At 39.8% G+C, this 15,756-nt stretch overlaps 1 protein-coding gene across 12 annotated transcripts in view; it reads left to right on the forward strand.

Moving 5' to 3' along the window:
- The window catches only part of USP34 (ubiquitin specific peptidase 34), a 111,919-nt gene that overhangs the window by 41,926 nt on the left and 54,237 nt on the right, over nucleotides 1-15,756 (forward strand). For 8 of the 12 annotated variants that reach the window (XM_041417170.1, XM_041417176.1, XM_041417174.1 and 5 more), the window contains exons 9-20: nucleotides 5,816-5,897; nucleotides 5,988-6,080; nucleotides 8,027-8,152; nucleotides 8,534-8,663; nucleotides 9,231-9,266; nucleotides 9,612-9,742; nucleotides 10,186-10,802; nucleotides 11,488-11,702; nucleotides 13,404-13,519; nucleotides 13,602-13,729; nucleotides 14,942-15,031; nucleotides 15,538-15,633. In XM_041417170.1, coding sequence (XP_041273104.1) covers nucleotides 5,816-5,897; nucleotides 5,988-6,080; nucleotides 8,027-8,152; nucleotides 8,534-8,663; nucleotides 9,231-9,266; nucleotides 9,612-9,742; nucleotides 10,186-10,802; nucleotides 11,488-11,702; nucleotides 13,404-13,519; nucleotides 13,602-13,729; nucleotides 14,942-15,031; nucleotides 15,538-15,633 — 1,860 coding nt within the window. The remainder of the gene's footprint in view (nucleotides 1-5,815; nucleotides 5,898-5,987; nucleotides 6,081-8,026; nucleotides 8,153-8,533; nucleotides 8,664-9,230; nucleotides 9,267-9,611; nucleotides 9,743-10,185; nucleotides 10,803-11,487; nucleotides 11,703-13,403; nucleotides 13,520-13,601; nucleotides 13,730-14,941; nucleotides 15,032-15,537; nucleotides 15,634-15,756) is intronic. The other 4 variants (XM_041417172.1, XM_041417173.1, XM_041417182.1 and 1 more) reach the window with 1 other exon arrangement.

Genomic DNA, 15,756 nt, shown 5'->3' on the forward strand with positions numbered 1-15,756 from the left:
TCTTGTGAAACAACAGGCAAAATGTGTAAATTGTGGAATTTTCCTCATAATATACTTGTTAAGGTTCTCTTGGGGTGTGATGTACTCTGTTGATGTTGGGAGCCACAGACACACACTCTCCTGTACTTTATTAATGGGAAGTCTCTCCCAGAAGCAGTGTCTTGCTTTTGTCTGGATACTTTTATTACAAATTGCATTTGAACACTTTGTGAAATCTGGCTTCAGTCACGACCACAATTCTGGAGATTTCATGCAGAAAGCACCTTAGATATTTGAAGAGAAATTCCTGGGAGTGTGTTGCTATTTTAAACATAAAGAACCAGAATTTAGGGCACTTTTGCTTCTGTGGAGATGTGGAAATACCTTGGGAATAAGAAATAAATAGTAAATAGTGCAGGAGGGGAACATGTTTGGAATGTGAGGTCAGCTGGGGTGTTTCCTACACTGTCCTCCCAGTTCTTGGTGTGTTGTTACACTGGGACTGACAAACCTCAGATTTATCCAGTTCTTCTCCTTCCCTCCCCCTGAAAATCTGAAACAGAGGTTGTTTTTAGGTGGTAGTAACAGTAACAAGTGATTGTGCCAGTTAAACCTGATACAAAGGTGTTTGATTTTCTGTGTCAAATGTAAAAAAGAGAAGTTATGAAGGTGGAAAAAGAGAAGAGTGCTTAAATTTCCCTGCAGAAGAGCAGATGTACTCTGCAAGAGCATCAGAGTTATTTTAAAGCTGAAGGAAATTGTCAGATTCTCCTTTGGGATATTACTTTCTTGGCAGGGGCATCTGTAAACAGGCTGTCATTTGAAAGGAATGCAGCATGAACAGAAAACGTTCTTTTCCACTTTTGTAGTATGTGATTTTTTTAAAAAATCAGAATTCCAGTTGTTCTGGTGTTTTACCTGAAGGGTTGGTTGCAAACCAGTATCAAGCATTGCTGCTTATCTTCAGAGATCTTGTGGAATCACTGATGTCTTCCAGCCAAATAATCAGGAAGGGCTGGAGCAGAAGGATGGGGAAATGTCTCACTTCTCCAGTTTGTCCAGTACAAAGCTTCCCTCTCATTACAGACTCTGCTCATGAGAAATTTTTGGATGAAAAGGCACTTAGGGAGTTGGCAGTGACTGAATGAGCAGCAAAAGGAAAGCTTTTCATTCCTGTGTTCTTTCCTTAGTGGACAAAGGAAGTCTTAAGAAGTTTTATTTTGTGCCTTTGTAGCCTCTGCAGATTTGCCAAAAGAAGATGTCCTGCATTATGTCTGGCCATCCCCATTATATGTTTTGACTTTTCCAGATGCATTTGGAACTGTCAACCTTTGGGATTTCTCCTTCTGTATCTTGATAAGGTGGGTTTGCGGGAGGTACCTTAAAAAAAAAAAAAAATCAGCTTTCAGTTAGTCCTGGCTCTTCCTTGTCCAGAATTAATAGCAGGATTTTGGAGCAAATATTTTGCAATGGTAGCTTCCCACCTTTATCCTCAACACTGCAGTTTTTCCATGGTAAGACAAGCTAAAGCATCTTCTGTCTAGGAAAACACTGGATTTCACAAATTGCACCGGGGAGCAGCAGAAAGCTGAGACAGAGGGGTCTGGTTTGTAGCTGCAGGTGTTTGTGTGGCTTTTGAGATTTCAGTTCCCTGTCTTCTCAAGGGCTGAGGCTTTGTGTGCTCCAGATGTGGGCAGTGCCTCAGCCACCCAACTTCATCATTCCCCTCAGAGATGGACTTCTAATTTAGCTGTTCCTGCCTCTAAAGATAGAACCAAATTCTTTGCAATCTGAGGTACTGTGGAGTGTGAAATCTACTGAAGCTAAAAATAACAAGCCTGAACAGAAGAGGCTCAGAGTTTTTGAATAAGTGATTCCTGCAACTGTTTCACTGATGTCACTTAGTGAGAAATGATGCTGCTTTTCAGGAAGTGAAAGATACTCTTTTTTTTTTTTTGGTGTTACTTGGGCCACAAGAGGAAAAAGTGTTGGTCTTTTCTTTAGTGAGGACACTGTCAGCTTCTGGAAATAACACGTGTAAAGAGAGATTTTGTTTTGCTCTTCCCTTGGCAGTCAGCCAGGTATTCGGGTTTCAGGTTCCAGGTTGACACTGAGGCAACTTCCTGACTCATTTAAAAACCTTGATTACCCTCACTTGGAAAGCTTCCTACAGAGCAATTTCAGGTGTCCAAAATTCCTTTCACCTGTGAACAGAAAGAACTGGAATGTTTCTTCTCCTTTCTTTCCTTATTTATTGAGATACTCAGTTGCAAGTTCTGTGTTGCTTTTTCCCTTCACTGCAGTGTTTTACCTTATGTTAACTCTTGCTTTCTCCATTTTTGTCTAAGCTTACTGACTTGAGTTTCTGACAGCATTATTTAAACACCTCTACTCTACCCCATTTCAGGGATCTTTTCAGATTTTCTCTGAAAAAAAAAAAAAGGTGAATTTTTTTCACTCAGCTCACTAATGTTTCTTTCTTGTGGCCCACACAGCAGTTAAACAAATATTCCAGATGATGTCAGAGTGGTGGTTTCAGAGCCTGCAGAGCATCAAAGAGGAAAATTTGTGCTCAGAAGCAAAAACATGTGCTTGAATGTGTGTTGGGAAGGTGCCTTCTGTATCCTCTTTGCCTTTCTGATCCTCAATAGTTGAGATCAGGGTTTCACATCTGTTGTTGTGTTATAGATCCTATTTCAGGGATGTTGTCAAGAGGTGTTAGTGTTCCTCCCTTGCAAGCTGCCAGTTCCAGAGCTGCATTTTTCCCTTGGAGCTTTTCTGTTCTGTGTTCAGTGACGTTGTGGACTGGCTGTTGTATTCAATCCAGCTCTGAGCTGGGGTGTTTTTTTAGCTTTGTGGGGAATTGACTGGTTGAATAAATAAGGTTTTCTTTCAGGGGGGTTACTTTGCTGTGGGATTTATTGCCAGATTTGGGTCATCATGTGGGTACCAAGTATTGCACCACAGCCTTAGATTAAAATGTTTCCAGGACTTTAACCCAGTCCTTTCATAGAGAGGTGTTCTTTGACCTACCAGGAGAATGCATAAACTGGAGGGTAAGAATGAACCAAATTCAGTGCAGTTCCAGACATCAAGTTGTATCACCAGCTGCACAGTTCCCCCTCTCTTCCTTGCAGTCTCATGGAATGCCTAGGGAAACTCATGTCAGAAGTGCTTGAATTACATTTCTTGGAAGTAAACCAGTTAGTTTTGACAGACATGAATTATCAGGGAACTCATTAAAACATTAAAAATTCTAGGGAGAAATGGATTAAGTGTTATGTACATTTCCAATGTGAGAGAGATTTAGAGGCAATTAAACCAGAGTAGCTGCTACCTTTGCCTTTTTATCCTCTTCTCCTCCCTCAGCCACAACACAGAGCCATAGAGAGTATCAAGTTCTCTAAATGACTTTTCCTGTTGCAATCCAATTATTAAATCCATGAAAAACAGCTACTATGTGTTGCTCCCAAGGTGAATTTTCTTACTTCTAAAGTCTATCTCATTTGGATATCTAATTTGTAAAACCATTCCTTGTGCTGCTACTTTGATGTGAGAGGAAAAAGCACATTAATGCTTTGATCATAATGCATGATTTTCACTCTCACCATTTCCTTTAATACAAAAGAGTAACTTTTTTCAGGAAAACCTTTGCTGAAATGGAAGTATTCAGGAAAGAAGACAGACACTCTTCATTTACACTGAAATTTGATTTTTTGGTGAATCCTTGAATCTGATATTGTAAATATATTCCTTAGTAAATCAGAGAACTAAACACTTTGTGGGAGTAATAACTTGATCATTTTAACTGATTGCTGTGCCCTCAGCCAAATTTTCTGGGAGGAGCAGTTCTCTCTGGGAAGCACAAGGGCTTCATTCTGCCTTGCACAAGGATCCTCTTGTTTTTGGTCACCCTCAACAAATCCATATCAAATGCACATTTACCTTCAGAAATCTGAGATGTTGTTTTACCAGAGTTGAGCTCACCAGAAGGATAAAGAATTTGTTGCTGCTGAGAATACATCCATTAAAAAAGGCATTCCTTCAAAAGAATTATCTGTGGTTTTTCAGAATAAACATGGTGTGAATTAGAGACAGAGAGCTACCATGGTAATTTAATAAAATGTGAAGGAACTCATTCTAGAGGAGAGCTTTTGTTCTTTCCTTTGGAGTGGTTAAAATGCAGCATATGACTGGATACAAAGCCTAATGGGTGTTGTGCCATGAGCAGAAGGGTTTGGATAGAGACCCCATGAGGAATGTGTCCTTTCATACTGACATTGCCAGCCTAGCAGTGGTTATTTATCTGGGATTCCTTCACAAAGCTGCAGGCTGAAGAACTCAGATGCAAGAAGAAAGGAAAGGTCTTCCTTCAGCCTTGGTTAGCCAGAAATCCAAGCCCTGGCTGAGTCACAAATGTGCACGTGCCAGAGTTTGCTTTGGGTGGGCATCTTTTGGGTGATGGGGATAGGTGAGTTTGGTTTGGTTTTGGAATGAGGCTCTGTGGGAAGCTAAGGACATCTTGGATTCATGGAGCAGATGCAGTTTATCTTCTCAATCCCTCTTTGGGAAGATCCTTTGTCAAACTGACTTTGCAGTGTGAAACTTATTTATTGGTAAGCCATAAATGATAACTGTTGGCAAACTTCTGTACCCTGCAGGCCAGTGATTCCTTAAATGTTATGGGACATTATCCTTGAACAGTGTGGGAATATTTGATTGCCAGTGTCCTGGAATTAGAAGAGAACAGTCCAGAAATGATGTGGAGTAACAGGAGCTTTGCTCCTTGGGCTCAGCCATGAGGATCAGGAAATTCAAAACAATTGAAGCACTGGCAGTGTGCCCCTGAGTAGAGAATCCTACAAAGGCAATCTTTTTTTACTTAGAGAATCTTGGTTCCTTCTTGAGGATGATAAAGATTGGCAGTCCTGGATTTAATAGTGACCATAAATGTGACATGAGCAGAAGTGGTAAAAATAACTCTTCCTCAGGTCCTCCAAGGCACCTCCTCCCTCCATCCCCTCTCCCTGTGAGACACAGCTCTGTTATTCCAGGGCCATTTAAAGCAAAAGCTGAGCTTTAAATACTCTGATGTCCTGTAATTCCTTCTGGTGCCAAAATCAGAGTAAACAAACATTTGCTTGAAGAGAAGGAATAAAAAGGAGCTTATGCACTGCTTTGCAGATAGGGCAGTGCTTTCTCAAGTTCAGCTTTTGTCTTGGCAAACTCAATTTCCTTGTCCTGGTCAGTTGGAATATTTGCTTAGGGAATGGCAGTGGGTAAAGTTCCCTGTTGGTGTGGATGAGCAGAATGAGAATTTGGAATATCTGTGTGCTGCATGTGTGTGAGTATGACCATGGCAAACACAGTTTGGGAGAATTGCTATTTGTTTAAGATAATCTAAAAATATATCCATGGCTTCCTTAAGAAAATAATTTCTGTTACTCCCACCTTTAGCTACATTTCAATATTTCTGGAATTTAATGATAAACTTGGATCAAATAGCAGTGTCAAAATCTTACCTGTGAAGTCTTTGGAATTGTTTGCACATGGTCTGTTGCACATTAACTAATAAAATTAGTAGAATTATTGGTTATGTTTGCTGATTAATTGTTGATATTTGGCATTAGTCTTCCAGCTAAAGAAAAAAAAATACAGAAATCATTTGCTTCCTGCTTGGAAAAATGAATATTGACCATGGTTTGTGTTCAGAAGGTTTTTGTGCCCTCACTACAACTGCAGATACCACCTTGCAGGATGTGCTGTGCTAGAGAGGAGCACAGAGTAAATATTACAGGCAGATTATTTTATGTTTCCACTCTTTTTTCATCTCCAGGTCAATTGCAAAAGAACTTGCAGACTGGCTTATCAGCAACAACGTAGTTGAGCACATTTTTGGACCAAATTTACATATTGAGGTTTGTATTTGATTATTATAAATTTGGTGTAAACAGAGCATGAACTTGTTGTTCTAGTAAATCTTTCCTCACTATGTTCTCACTTTGCAGATCATCAAACAGTGCCAAGTGATTCTGAATTTTCTTGCAGCTGAAGGGAGACTTAGCACTCAACATATAGACTGTATTTGGGCTGCTGCACAGGTATATATTGAATTTTTGTAATTGCAGGAGTGATAAAAGAAAAACAAAATAGAAATTAAATTGGTTTTGTTTTACGTTCTTAAGTTGAGTTGTTTGCTTTTTCTTGGCTGTCTGAGCATTTTGCTGACCAAAATGTCAAGTTAGGTGACTGCCACATTTACTGGGTTATTTATTAGATGCAAAAAATCACCCTGGCTACTTTTATACAAGGAAAAAAATGAAGTTGTATAGCAAGGACAGAGTGTTTTCACTGAGAATGGGGATGAAGGTTGTAGGGTAGTTGCAGTATTTTTACTGTTGTGCTAAATTGCCTTGCTCCTGTGTATTGTAGCTTCCATTTCTGGTACTCCTGGTGGGAACAATCAGGTGAAAATTGTGGCAGTGAAGTTTACAGCTGTGCTCCTCTGCTGCTGTTAAGATCTAGAGAAGGCACTGAAATTTTATTTTTTGCTTGCTAAAGCTGGAAACTCTGATAGGCTTTTTGCCTTCAGAAAGATTTATTTGTGTGCTACTTTTAATGGGTCACTCTGCTTGTTATTTTAGGTTGTGACATTTTTTATTTAGGGGATTTGAATACAATAGGCATGAGCAGGCCTAGGGAACTCACTGTTAGAACAGATTAGAATTTAAAGAGGGTTTTTTATGTGTTCATTATTTCTTTGTCATTTCTTTCAATCAAATAGTACTGAACACAGACTCTGAACCAGTGTGGTCCATTGTCATTAAAACATGCAGCTGGAATGTTAATTAAATGTTCATTGGAATAGCATTTGCTCCACCATTTTTCTGTGTCAGAATAATTAATAATTATTTATTTTACACTGCATTTTAAACCAGTATTTTCACTTCCTTGATGTTTTCACACAGTATGTCACACACTGTTAGACCTCTGGATTTTTTTAATATATTTTATACTGCTTTAGGAATAATATAATTAGCTATTTTTGATAATGTTTTCACAGTTTAAGTGTTCATTTTGACATAGTGATACTTTCACAATGTTTGATATCAGAATTGAGCACAGCCTGATCATTTCCTGTTGTTTGAAAGGCTGACACCTTTAGACTGAAAGAACAGAAGGCCTTAAAGTGTGTTTTCCACTTCTCAAATGAGCTTTCAGCCAAAAATTCATCTTCCCTAAGCTGAAGTTATCTCAAGATGTTTAAATGCATCTTTGCATAGAACCCACGTGATTTCCTTCCACTGAATCCTGTGAAAGTTGGCCTGGACACAGTCAATTGCTGACACAGATTTTTTTAATGCCAGGAAGGCAAAATAAAAGAAATCATGAAAAAAAACCCCTTTTGAGGTGCAAGTGTGGTAACCAACGTAAGAAATTTTTTTCTAGAAGTTTCCTGTAACCTTTCTTTCATTTTTTGAATAACAACATCCTTACAAAGAAACTCTTTTAAGTGGCTGTGAAAAGCAGCATTTAACCAAAGAGGAGTCATCCAGGAGCACTGTCACTTTCATGTGGAAATGGAGTAGTTAGCTGAACACACTGTCACATTTTTTGACATCCATCACTGGAAAGACAAAAAATTTCTTTATAATCCTCACACAGTCTGTTCCTGAGTAGTCTTTATTTGTATTTACCACTGCTAATAAGGTAATCATTGCAAATACTGCTTCCCTCAGTGTATTTAGCATATCAACTTAATATTTTAGAAGTCATATTTAAGCTCAAATACAAAACAAACTTCCAGTTCTTCTTTTCACCCAGTCTCTCAGAACTAGAACTAAGGAAGGAACTGTTGCATTTGATTTGTACCTTTGCAGGCTTTACAATGTCAAAATTAGTTGAGTCAAAACTGCAAATCTGCTGGAGTTTGAAATTACTCAACAACTGCTCCTGAGAATTTGTACTGATATGTTTGCTTGCTGCAATATTTGATTTATTTGTTTATTTTGCCGTTCCTGTTACCTGCTCTGTTTGTACCTTGTAGCTGAAGCACTGCAGTCGTTACATACACGACTTGTTTCCTTCTTTGATCAAAAACTTGGACCCTGTCCCACTTAGACACCTCCTTAACCTTGTCTCAACTCTTCATCCCAGTGCTCACACCGAACAGGTAAAGACAAGGCCAGCAGCATCACTGGCATGAGAAAAGCAATTAAATGAGAGTGTTAAACAACCATGAAGGATTTGCCTTCCGAAAGGAATATTCACTAATGCACAAAGGGGGAACTCTAGGAGTAAAGTTGTCATGTTTCTTCAATTGCACCTTTCCTGGCTTTTGAAGGATAATTTTTAGAAATTACATAAGCACTGATGGAAGGTTCTGACTTCCTGTCTGAAGTTAGAATGCGTTTCACACATTATTTAGCTGAGTTGTTTATTTTGATGAGTTTATTTTGGTGAGCTGTAGTATTGGCCTAGAGAAAAATGAACAGTGGATCTTTCTATCCAAAACCTGCTGCTTAATGGGACTTTTCCCTGGTTTTCTTTCCAGACCTTGTATTTGGCATCCATGCTGATCAAAGCCCTGTGGAATAATGCACTGGCAGCTAAGGCTCAGCTGTCAAAACAAAGCTCCTTTGCATCTTTACTGAGTACCAACCTGCCCATGGGAAACAAAAAAGGTGTGTGGTTTTCCAGTAGATCTGGGAGTTAAATTTGGAATTTTCATAGTCTCCATGTTGAGTTTGGACAAAAAGCAGGTATAGAACTTTCTCCTTTAAGTATTTTTTTAAAGTGTCATGCTGGTATATTTTTCCAGCAGAACTTGAGGCTGTAGATGAAAGCATGAAAAGTCTGTGAGTGCTTTTGGGAAGCTTTGTGTTTCAGACCCATTCTGTTTGTATAGCTAGAGTAGTCTGTATTTTTCTTTTTTCTTTCAAATTCAGAAAATTATCTATAACTATTCTTCTTCTGCTGCACATATGTAACTTAATAGCTGCATAAAATCTTATAAAAGCTTACTTACCTTTTACCTAGTTTTTGGTATTACATGCTGTTTCTGATCTGGTGATTTTGTTTTTTACTGGACTGTGTATTTCCCCACAGTCATTACTAAAGGTGCTGCCAAGCCATTTTCCTCTAGTTTCCCCTTTCTCTTCATACTACTGGCTTTTATGAATCATGGACAACTGTATGCTGACAAAATGATTTTTAGTCACTTATTTTTCCATCCTGCTTTTTTCCATCAGAAGAAGAGGAGCTCAGAAGAGCAGCCCCTTCCCCTTGTAAGTATAATTTTAGTTGTACACCACAATCTGGCTCATTTGATTCTGCAGTGCTTTTGAATTTGGAACAGAATTAAATGTGAAGTTCTGTTTTTATGAGAAATCCAATGAAATGGTATTTTGAGTAGAAATTTATATAACTATGGCAAGAAGAGACATCAAAGTACAGACTTTGTAAAATGCTCAGTGTTCTAAGTTAAAGTTTTAGCATTTAGGTACACATAGTTTAAGTTATATCCCTGTTTGCTGGAAGAACGCTCAATATTTGAGGCAGATTTATGCAGTGCTGTTACATTCCAGTAATTACCTGTCACAGAGTAACTGGGAAATGTGGTTTTGAATTAGGGTCCCCAGCAGCAAGCCCTCAAAGTAGTGACAACAGTGACACCCATCAGAGTGGAGGCAGTGACATTGAAATGGAGGAACAGCTGATTAACAGAACAAAACACGTCCAGCAGCGACTTTCGGACACAGAGGTAAGAGTGTGGGACTGACTCTGGGAATTTTGTTACTGAGCTGCCTGGTACTAGCTATAAAAATGATGTTTTATCTGTACTTGTTTCCAAACCACCTCAGACAAATGTATTCCTGCATTTAAATGGTGTTCCAGTTAGGTTAATCTCTTAGTAATGGACAGCAAGACGTTGTCACGCTGGGGCTCTGTGCACGTGCAAAGTCTGCACATAGACCCTGTTAGCAACAAGGTAATGCAGAAAATCAATTATTAAATCTGAATCTTGCTTGGAGCATTTTGTCATCAGCAACCAAATTGAGAAAGAGTGAATGGGAACTTGTAGATGTGACACATTTCCTCCTAAAGGAAGAATGATGTTTGAATGATGATGATGATATTAATTATGTATTTCCAGTGGTGCTTTATTTTTCCACCGATCTTAAAAAAAACCCAAAATAATTTCAGGAATCCATGCAAGGAAGCTCTGATGAGACAGCCAACAGTGGTGAGGATGGCAGCAGTGGGCCTGGGAGCAGCAGTGGCCACAGTGATGGATCCAGCAACGAGGCCAACTCCAGCCACGCCAGCCAGTCCGCCGGCAGCCCCGGCAGCGAGGTGCAGTCAGAGGACATCGCGGATATCGAGGCTCTCAAAGAGGAGGAAGACGAAGAGGAAGAAGACAGGAGTCACAATCCTCAGAAAAGCACCAGGAGCGCAGATTTACGAGGCAGAAAACTGGAATCCCAGACTGGCATTTGCCTGGGAGACGCCCAGGGGCCGGCGGAGAGGAGCGGCGCCAGCAACGGGGCGGGCAAGGAGCACGCGTTCAGCGCGGACGCCGTGGCGCCCGTGGATAACCGCATCCGCATGCTCGACGCCTGCCCCCACGCCGAGGACACTGAGCACGACATGGCAGGGGAAATGAGCACTGCTCACATTTCACAAGGCTCTCAAGATTCTTGTATCACGCACACGGGGGACTTCCTCGGGGAAACTATTGGGAATGAGTTATTTAACTGTCGGCAGTTCATCGGGCCCCAGCACCACCACCACCATCACCACCACCACCACCACCACGATGGGTAGGTAGCTTGGCGTTTCACAGAATGATTTGTTTGGAAGAGACCTTCGAGGTCATCGAGTCCAGTCCGTGCCCTCACACCTCAACTAAACCATGGCACCCAGTGCCACATCCAGTCTTTTCTTAGACACATCCAGGGATGGTGACCCCACCACCTTCCTTCCAGAACTTCCTCACCCTTTCTGTAAAAAACATCTTCCTAATATCCAACCTATATTTCCCTTGACCTAGTTTCTTCTGACTCCTTCCATAACAGAAATAAAAGTGGTAGCAGAATGCTCCATCTGGGCAGAAATTGGTGTATGGACACTCTGCTGTAGCTCAGGATAATTTTGTCTTGCAGAGATGATTGTTATCACAGACAGTTACACAGATACCTGATTTGTTAACATCTGAGTAAAGGTTTCTCTTGAGTTTTGGTATTGAATAAATAAGACAGCATTTAAGAAAATGTTAAAAATACAAAGTGCTGCATTTAGTTAACACTGAGAAGCCAACTCAGACATCATGCTAGTGAGACCTTCAGTTTACATATCTGAAGTTGTTTCTCCAATTCATACAAGGGCTGCTGTTCAAGCAGATGATTCATCCTGACTTTAGCTTTAGGGGAGATGTCTGCTCACTTGTAGTCTGCTATAAACAACTTCCTCTTTGATATTGTCCATTCTGATATTCTTCTTTTACAGGCATATGGTTGATGATATGCTTAGTGCAGATGATGTCAGCTGCAGTAGTTCTCAAGTCAGTGCAAAATCAGAGAAAAATATGGCAGACTTTGATGGGGAAGAGTCTGGCTGTGAAGAAGAGCTTGTACAGATTAATTCCCATGCTGAGCTAACATCTCATCTTCAGCAGCACCTCCCAAACCTGGCCTCTATCTATCATGAACATCTGAGTCAAGGTAAGAGTGATCAAAGAAAAACTGAAAAACTTCGTTTGTCATTTTGAATTAGTCTCCAGTAATTAAAATAATGAAGTTATTTTAACCATTTATTGTATTTGTCCAAAGAAACCATGATGACTGCTGAGAACTTAATGTTTCTCCAAGAGATTAATTTTTGTGTCTGTGTTCATTTGTCAACACAGGAGCATTAATTTGTTTTTAGCTGTGTTTATCTTTTTGAATCCCCCACCTTTCCATTTCATCTGGAGCTTTGAATGCAAGTTAAAACAAATAAAGGCACAAAAGAACCTAGTAAGTGTTCTTTCTAATAGGTTATTTAAGTGTAAGGAAAGGTGGTATTGAAATGCAAGACTCTCTTTAAAAGATTTTCCACTCTGAAACTTTCTGCAGCTTTTGTGCTGGTGGGTGCACATTATGTGATTTTGTACATTTGACATCATAAATTAACCTATAAATGAATTAACCATAATGGGCTCTAGGGAAGATAATTCTGGAAAAATGACTTAAAATATGACTTGATACTTTTGGGAGTTTGCTGTAAAGAGCATTTTGTGCTATTTCATCTTACACTGCCAAATCTTCTGGTTTACTTCAGGGTGCCATTTAAAATGCTCCTAAAACACTTCTCAAGAATTATAGCATCTTTCCATATGCTATTTTGGCAGCTTTATTTTCTCTTTTACCCTGTTTTTAAACATAATAGAGACCAGGGTTGGTGAAGGGTTCATGTTTTTCTTCACTGGCCTGCAAGAACCAGGTTTGCTCTCATCCAGCAGAGAGCAAACCCAGTGCTGTTTATATATTCCCATGAAGTAATTGAATGAAAAGTTTTTATGATAAATTTTAGCCTGACATTGAAAATTTGGATTTTTTCCTACACTGCAGAGTTGAATAAACTATTAAAAACTTTATAAATCTATAAATCAGCATATTTTTTTCAATATTTTCCATAGATATTATTTGTCTAACTGAAGATTCAAATTACTGGTTGAACATGAGGCCTTCAGAGCATTTTATTTTTGACACCCCTAGTTTTGCATGTGCAAATAATTACAGTGTTCTCTGTGTGCAGTCTGAATTTTCTACTTGACTTTGCTGTTCCATGAAAATGGTATTAAATAGTAGATCAATGAATGGTGCCAGCTGTGGGCACAGAGAGGAAAGAAAATGTCTATCAGTGTTTATGAAAACATGATGAGTTTCTGAAATCCTGCACTTTGATGTTGTAGCACATGGAAAAATGCTGTTTGTTTTCTCTGGTTTTCAGCTGGATGAAGGGAATCCTGTAGTAGGAGGGGAATTTATTGAAATGTTCTCCTTCCCTGCATTCCAGCCCTGGTGGTTATGGAGATAACTCCCTTTGGACCAGGACACCACAGAAAGGATTAAGAAATATATTAATTACAGTATGAATTAAATTAAAAAGCAATTGCATCTGCAGTTCTTCAGTGCTGTTTTTAATTGCACTTTGCCATTAGCCAAAAGCAGTGTAAATATTGGCCCAACTGCCCTGTTGGCTTCTGGTGCTGTCTTTTAAGAGCCCATATGTGAAAAAAGGCTGCAATTACAGTGTTGTTGCACTTTGAAATAGCCCAAGTTAACAAATAAAATGTGTTGTTGTTTGTGCACTTAGGGAATAATGTTCAATTCAGATGGTTCCTTCTGTTTGTTCACTAGTGATCTCTATATTTTGTGCAGGACCAGCAGTTCACAAACATCAGTACAACAGCAATGCAGTGACAGACATTAATTTGGATAATGTTTGTAAGAAAGGAAATACCCTGCTCTGGGATCTGGTCCAGGATGAAGATGCAGTGAGTCAATACCAGAAAACACTGTTTTAAAAAAGAAAATAAATACAAAATATTCATTGTCCTTTCTTTCTATTTGCTGTAGATTCATCTCTCTGAAGGGTTAATAAATGAGGCAGAGAAGCTGCTCTGTTCTTTAGTGTGCTGGTTCACTGACAGACAGATTCGAATGAGATTTATTGAAGGCTGCTTAGAAAATTTAGCAAACAACAGGTAACTTCAATCATAAATTATCTGTTTTATAAGTACCTTATTTTTATTTTTGCAACATACCAGAAATCCAAGTTGACTATTTAATTTTTCAGGAAGACAACTTAAACTAGACAAAAGCAAAAGAATAAAAAGTTTCCGAAGTGTTGTGGATGTTTCTGATGCTCCATTTCTTTTTGTTTTGGTGTCCTGAATTTCTCATTTTTGCATTTGTCTGTTCTCCCTTGTGCCAAAGGTTATTGCTTTCCTGCCTTTGGTAAAATCAGGTCTGCACCTCAGTCAGTCAAGGGCAAGGTCATGTGCCTTGGCTAAGCATTTTAGAGTGAATATTCAGATTTTACACACAGGTGGCTGAGGAACAGACAAGTCTGTGAGGAAGGAGCACCTTGACCTCAGAGAACTTGTTTGATTACCAGCCAAAGCTGTGAGATTGTACTGGTGAAAGTGGAATTTGTTTTCATGGTACAGATGACTGCTAGACATCACCTGCTGTGTTATGGTGTTACCTTTTTGCTGAGAACTGCATTTGGGAGATGAGCTACAAGCATGCTGAGAGATGATTCTCAGCTCTGTGTCCAAGGAGTTGCATGTAAAGAAATTGAGTTAAGTGTAGTTGAGGTTCAGAAAACTTCTTGGTTGTCTTGATGGGAGATTTCACAAGCACAGGAAGGACATGAACCTGTTTGAGCTCCTCCAGAGAAGTTGATGAGAGGGATGGAGCCCCTCTCCTGGGGGGAAAGGGTGAGAGAATTGGGATTGTTCAGCCCCAATTGTGGCCTTCTGTTCCTGAAGGGACCTGGCAGAGAGACTTTTTACAACAGCCTGGAGTGACAGGACAAGAGGCAGTGGCTTCAAAATTAAAGAAAGTAGATTTAGATTAGATATGAGGAAAAAATTGTTGATTGTGTGGCTGTTGAGACACTGGCACAGACTGTCCAGAGCAGCTGTGGCTGGCTCATCCCTGGAAGTGTCCAAGGCCAGCTTGGATGGGGCTCTGAGCAACCTGGGATAGTGGAAGGTGTCCCTGTCCATGGCAGGGGGTGGAACGAGGTGGCTTTTATGAAATCCCTTCCAACCCAGATCACTCTGTGATTTATGATTTACAGTGCTTTCCTTCCGTTGGTTTGCTCACAGAACTGGAGTTTCTCAAAGGAATTTTTCAAAGAATTATTTCAGTTTTGTACCAATCATCTTGTCATCATTTTTCTCCCTTAGATCTGTAGTAGTTTCACTTCGTCTTCTTCCCAAGCTGTTTGGAACATTCCAGCAATTTGGGAGCAGCTATGATACACATTGGATAACAATGTAAGTAGGTCCCTTGTCCCAAGAATTTAGGGGGTCTTTGGTGTATAAAACCCTTTGAAAGGTGAAGATAATACAGAGTTCAACATTCCTTAGCAGAACAAACCAGGTAACTGCCTGGTGTAGCTGTAGAGAGCAGACTGACAGAACTTTTGAAGAGGTGACAGTGATAAGCAACAATTATCCTTGGCCTTTTTGATGTGACATTTAAACATGTGCCCAGTTCTGAGTTAGACCTTTTCTGAATTAGGACCTTTAGGAACAGTTTTCATGGGCTCCACAGGGAGTGTTCTGTCAGTCCTACACCTGAAAATGGCATTAGGAAACCTTAAGGATTGCAAGGAAGAAGAGAGTACAGTACTGGAAAATGCTCCTGAGATGGAAAACTGAATGTTTACTCTGGGGGGGTTACGTGTGTGCCATTTTCCTGTAACAGCTGGCTGCTTCTTGGGGCTTTTCTGATCTTTTGAAGCAAACCATAATACCTTCTGTCCTTTGAATTGCCACAGGTGGGCAGAAAAAGAACTAAATATGATGAAACTTTTCTTTGATAATTTGGTACACTACATCCAGGCAGTCAGGGAGGGACGACACAAACACGCTCTGTAAGTACACAGCTGACTTGGACTGTTTGGTATTTTATGGTTTTAACCAGTGTTGCTGCTGATGTGTTCTTGTAAGTAAAGGCTTTCTATATGGACATTTCCTGCCTAGGGAGACAAAAGGCT

This window comes from Onychostruthus taczanowskii, unplaced genomic scaffold (genome assembly GCF_017590055.1).
Source record: "Onychostruthus taczanowskii isolate IOZ18803 unplaced genomic scaffold, ASM1759005v1 scaffold55, whole genome shotgun sequence".
Lineage (NCBI taxonomy): Eukaryota > Metazoa > Chordata > Aves > Passeriformes > Passeridae > Onychostruthus > Onychostruthus taczanowskii.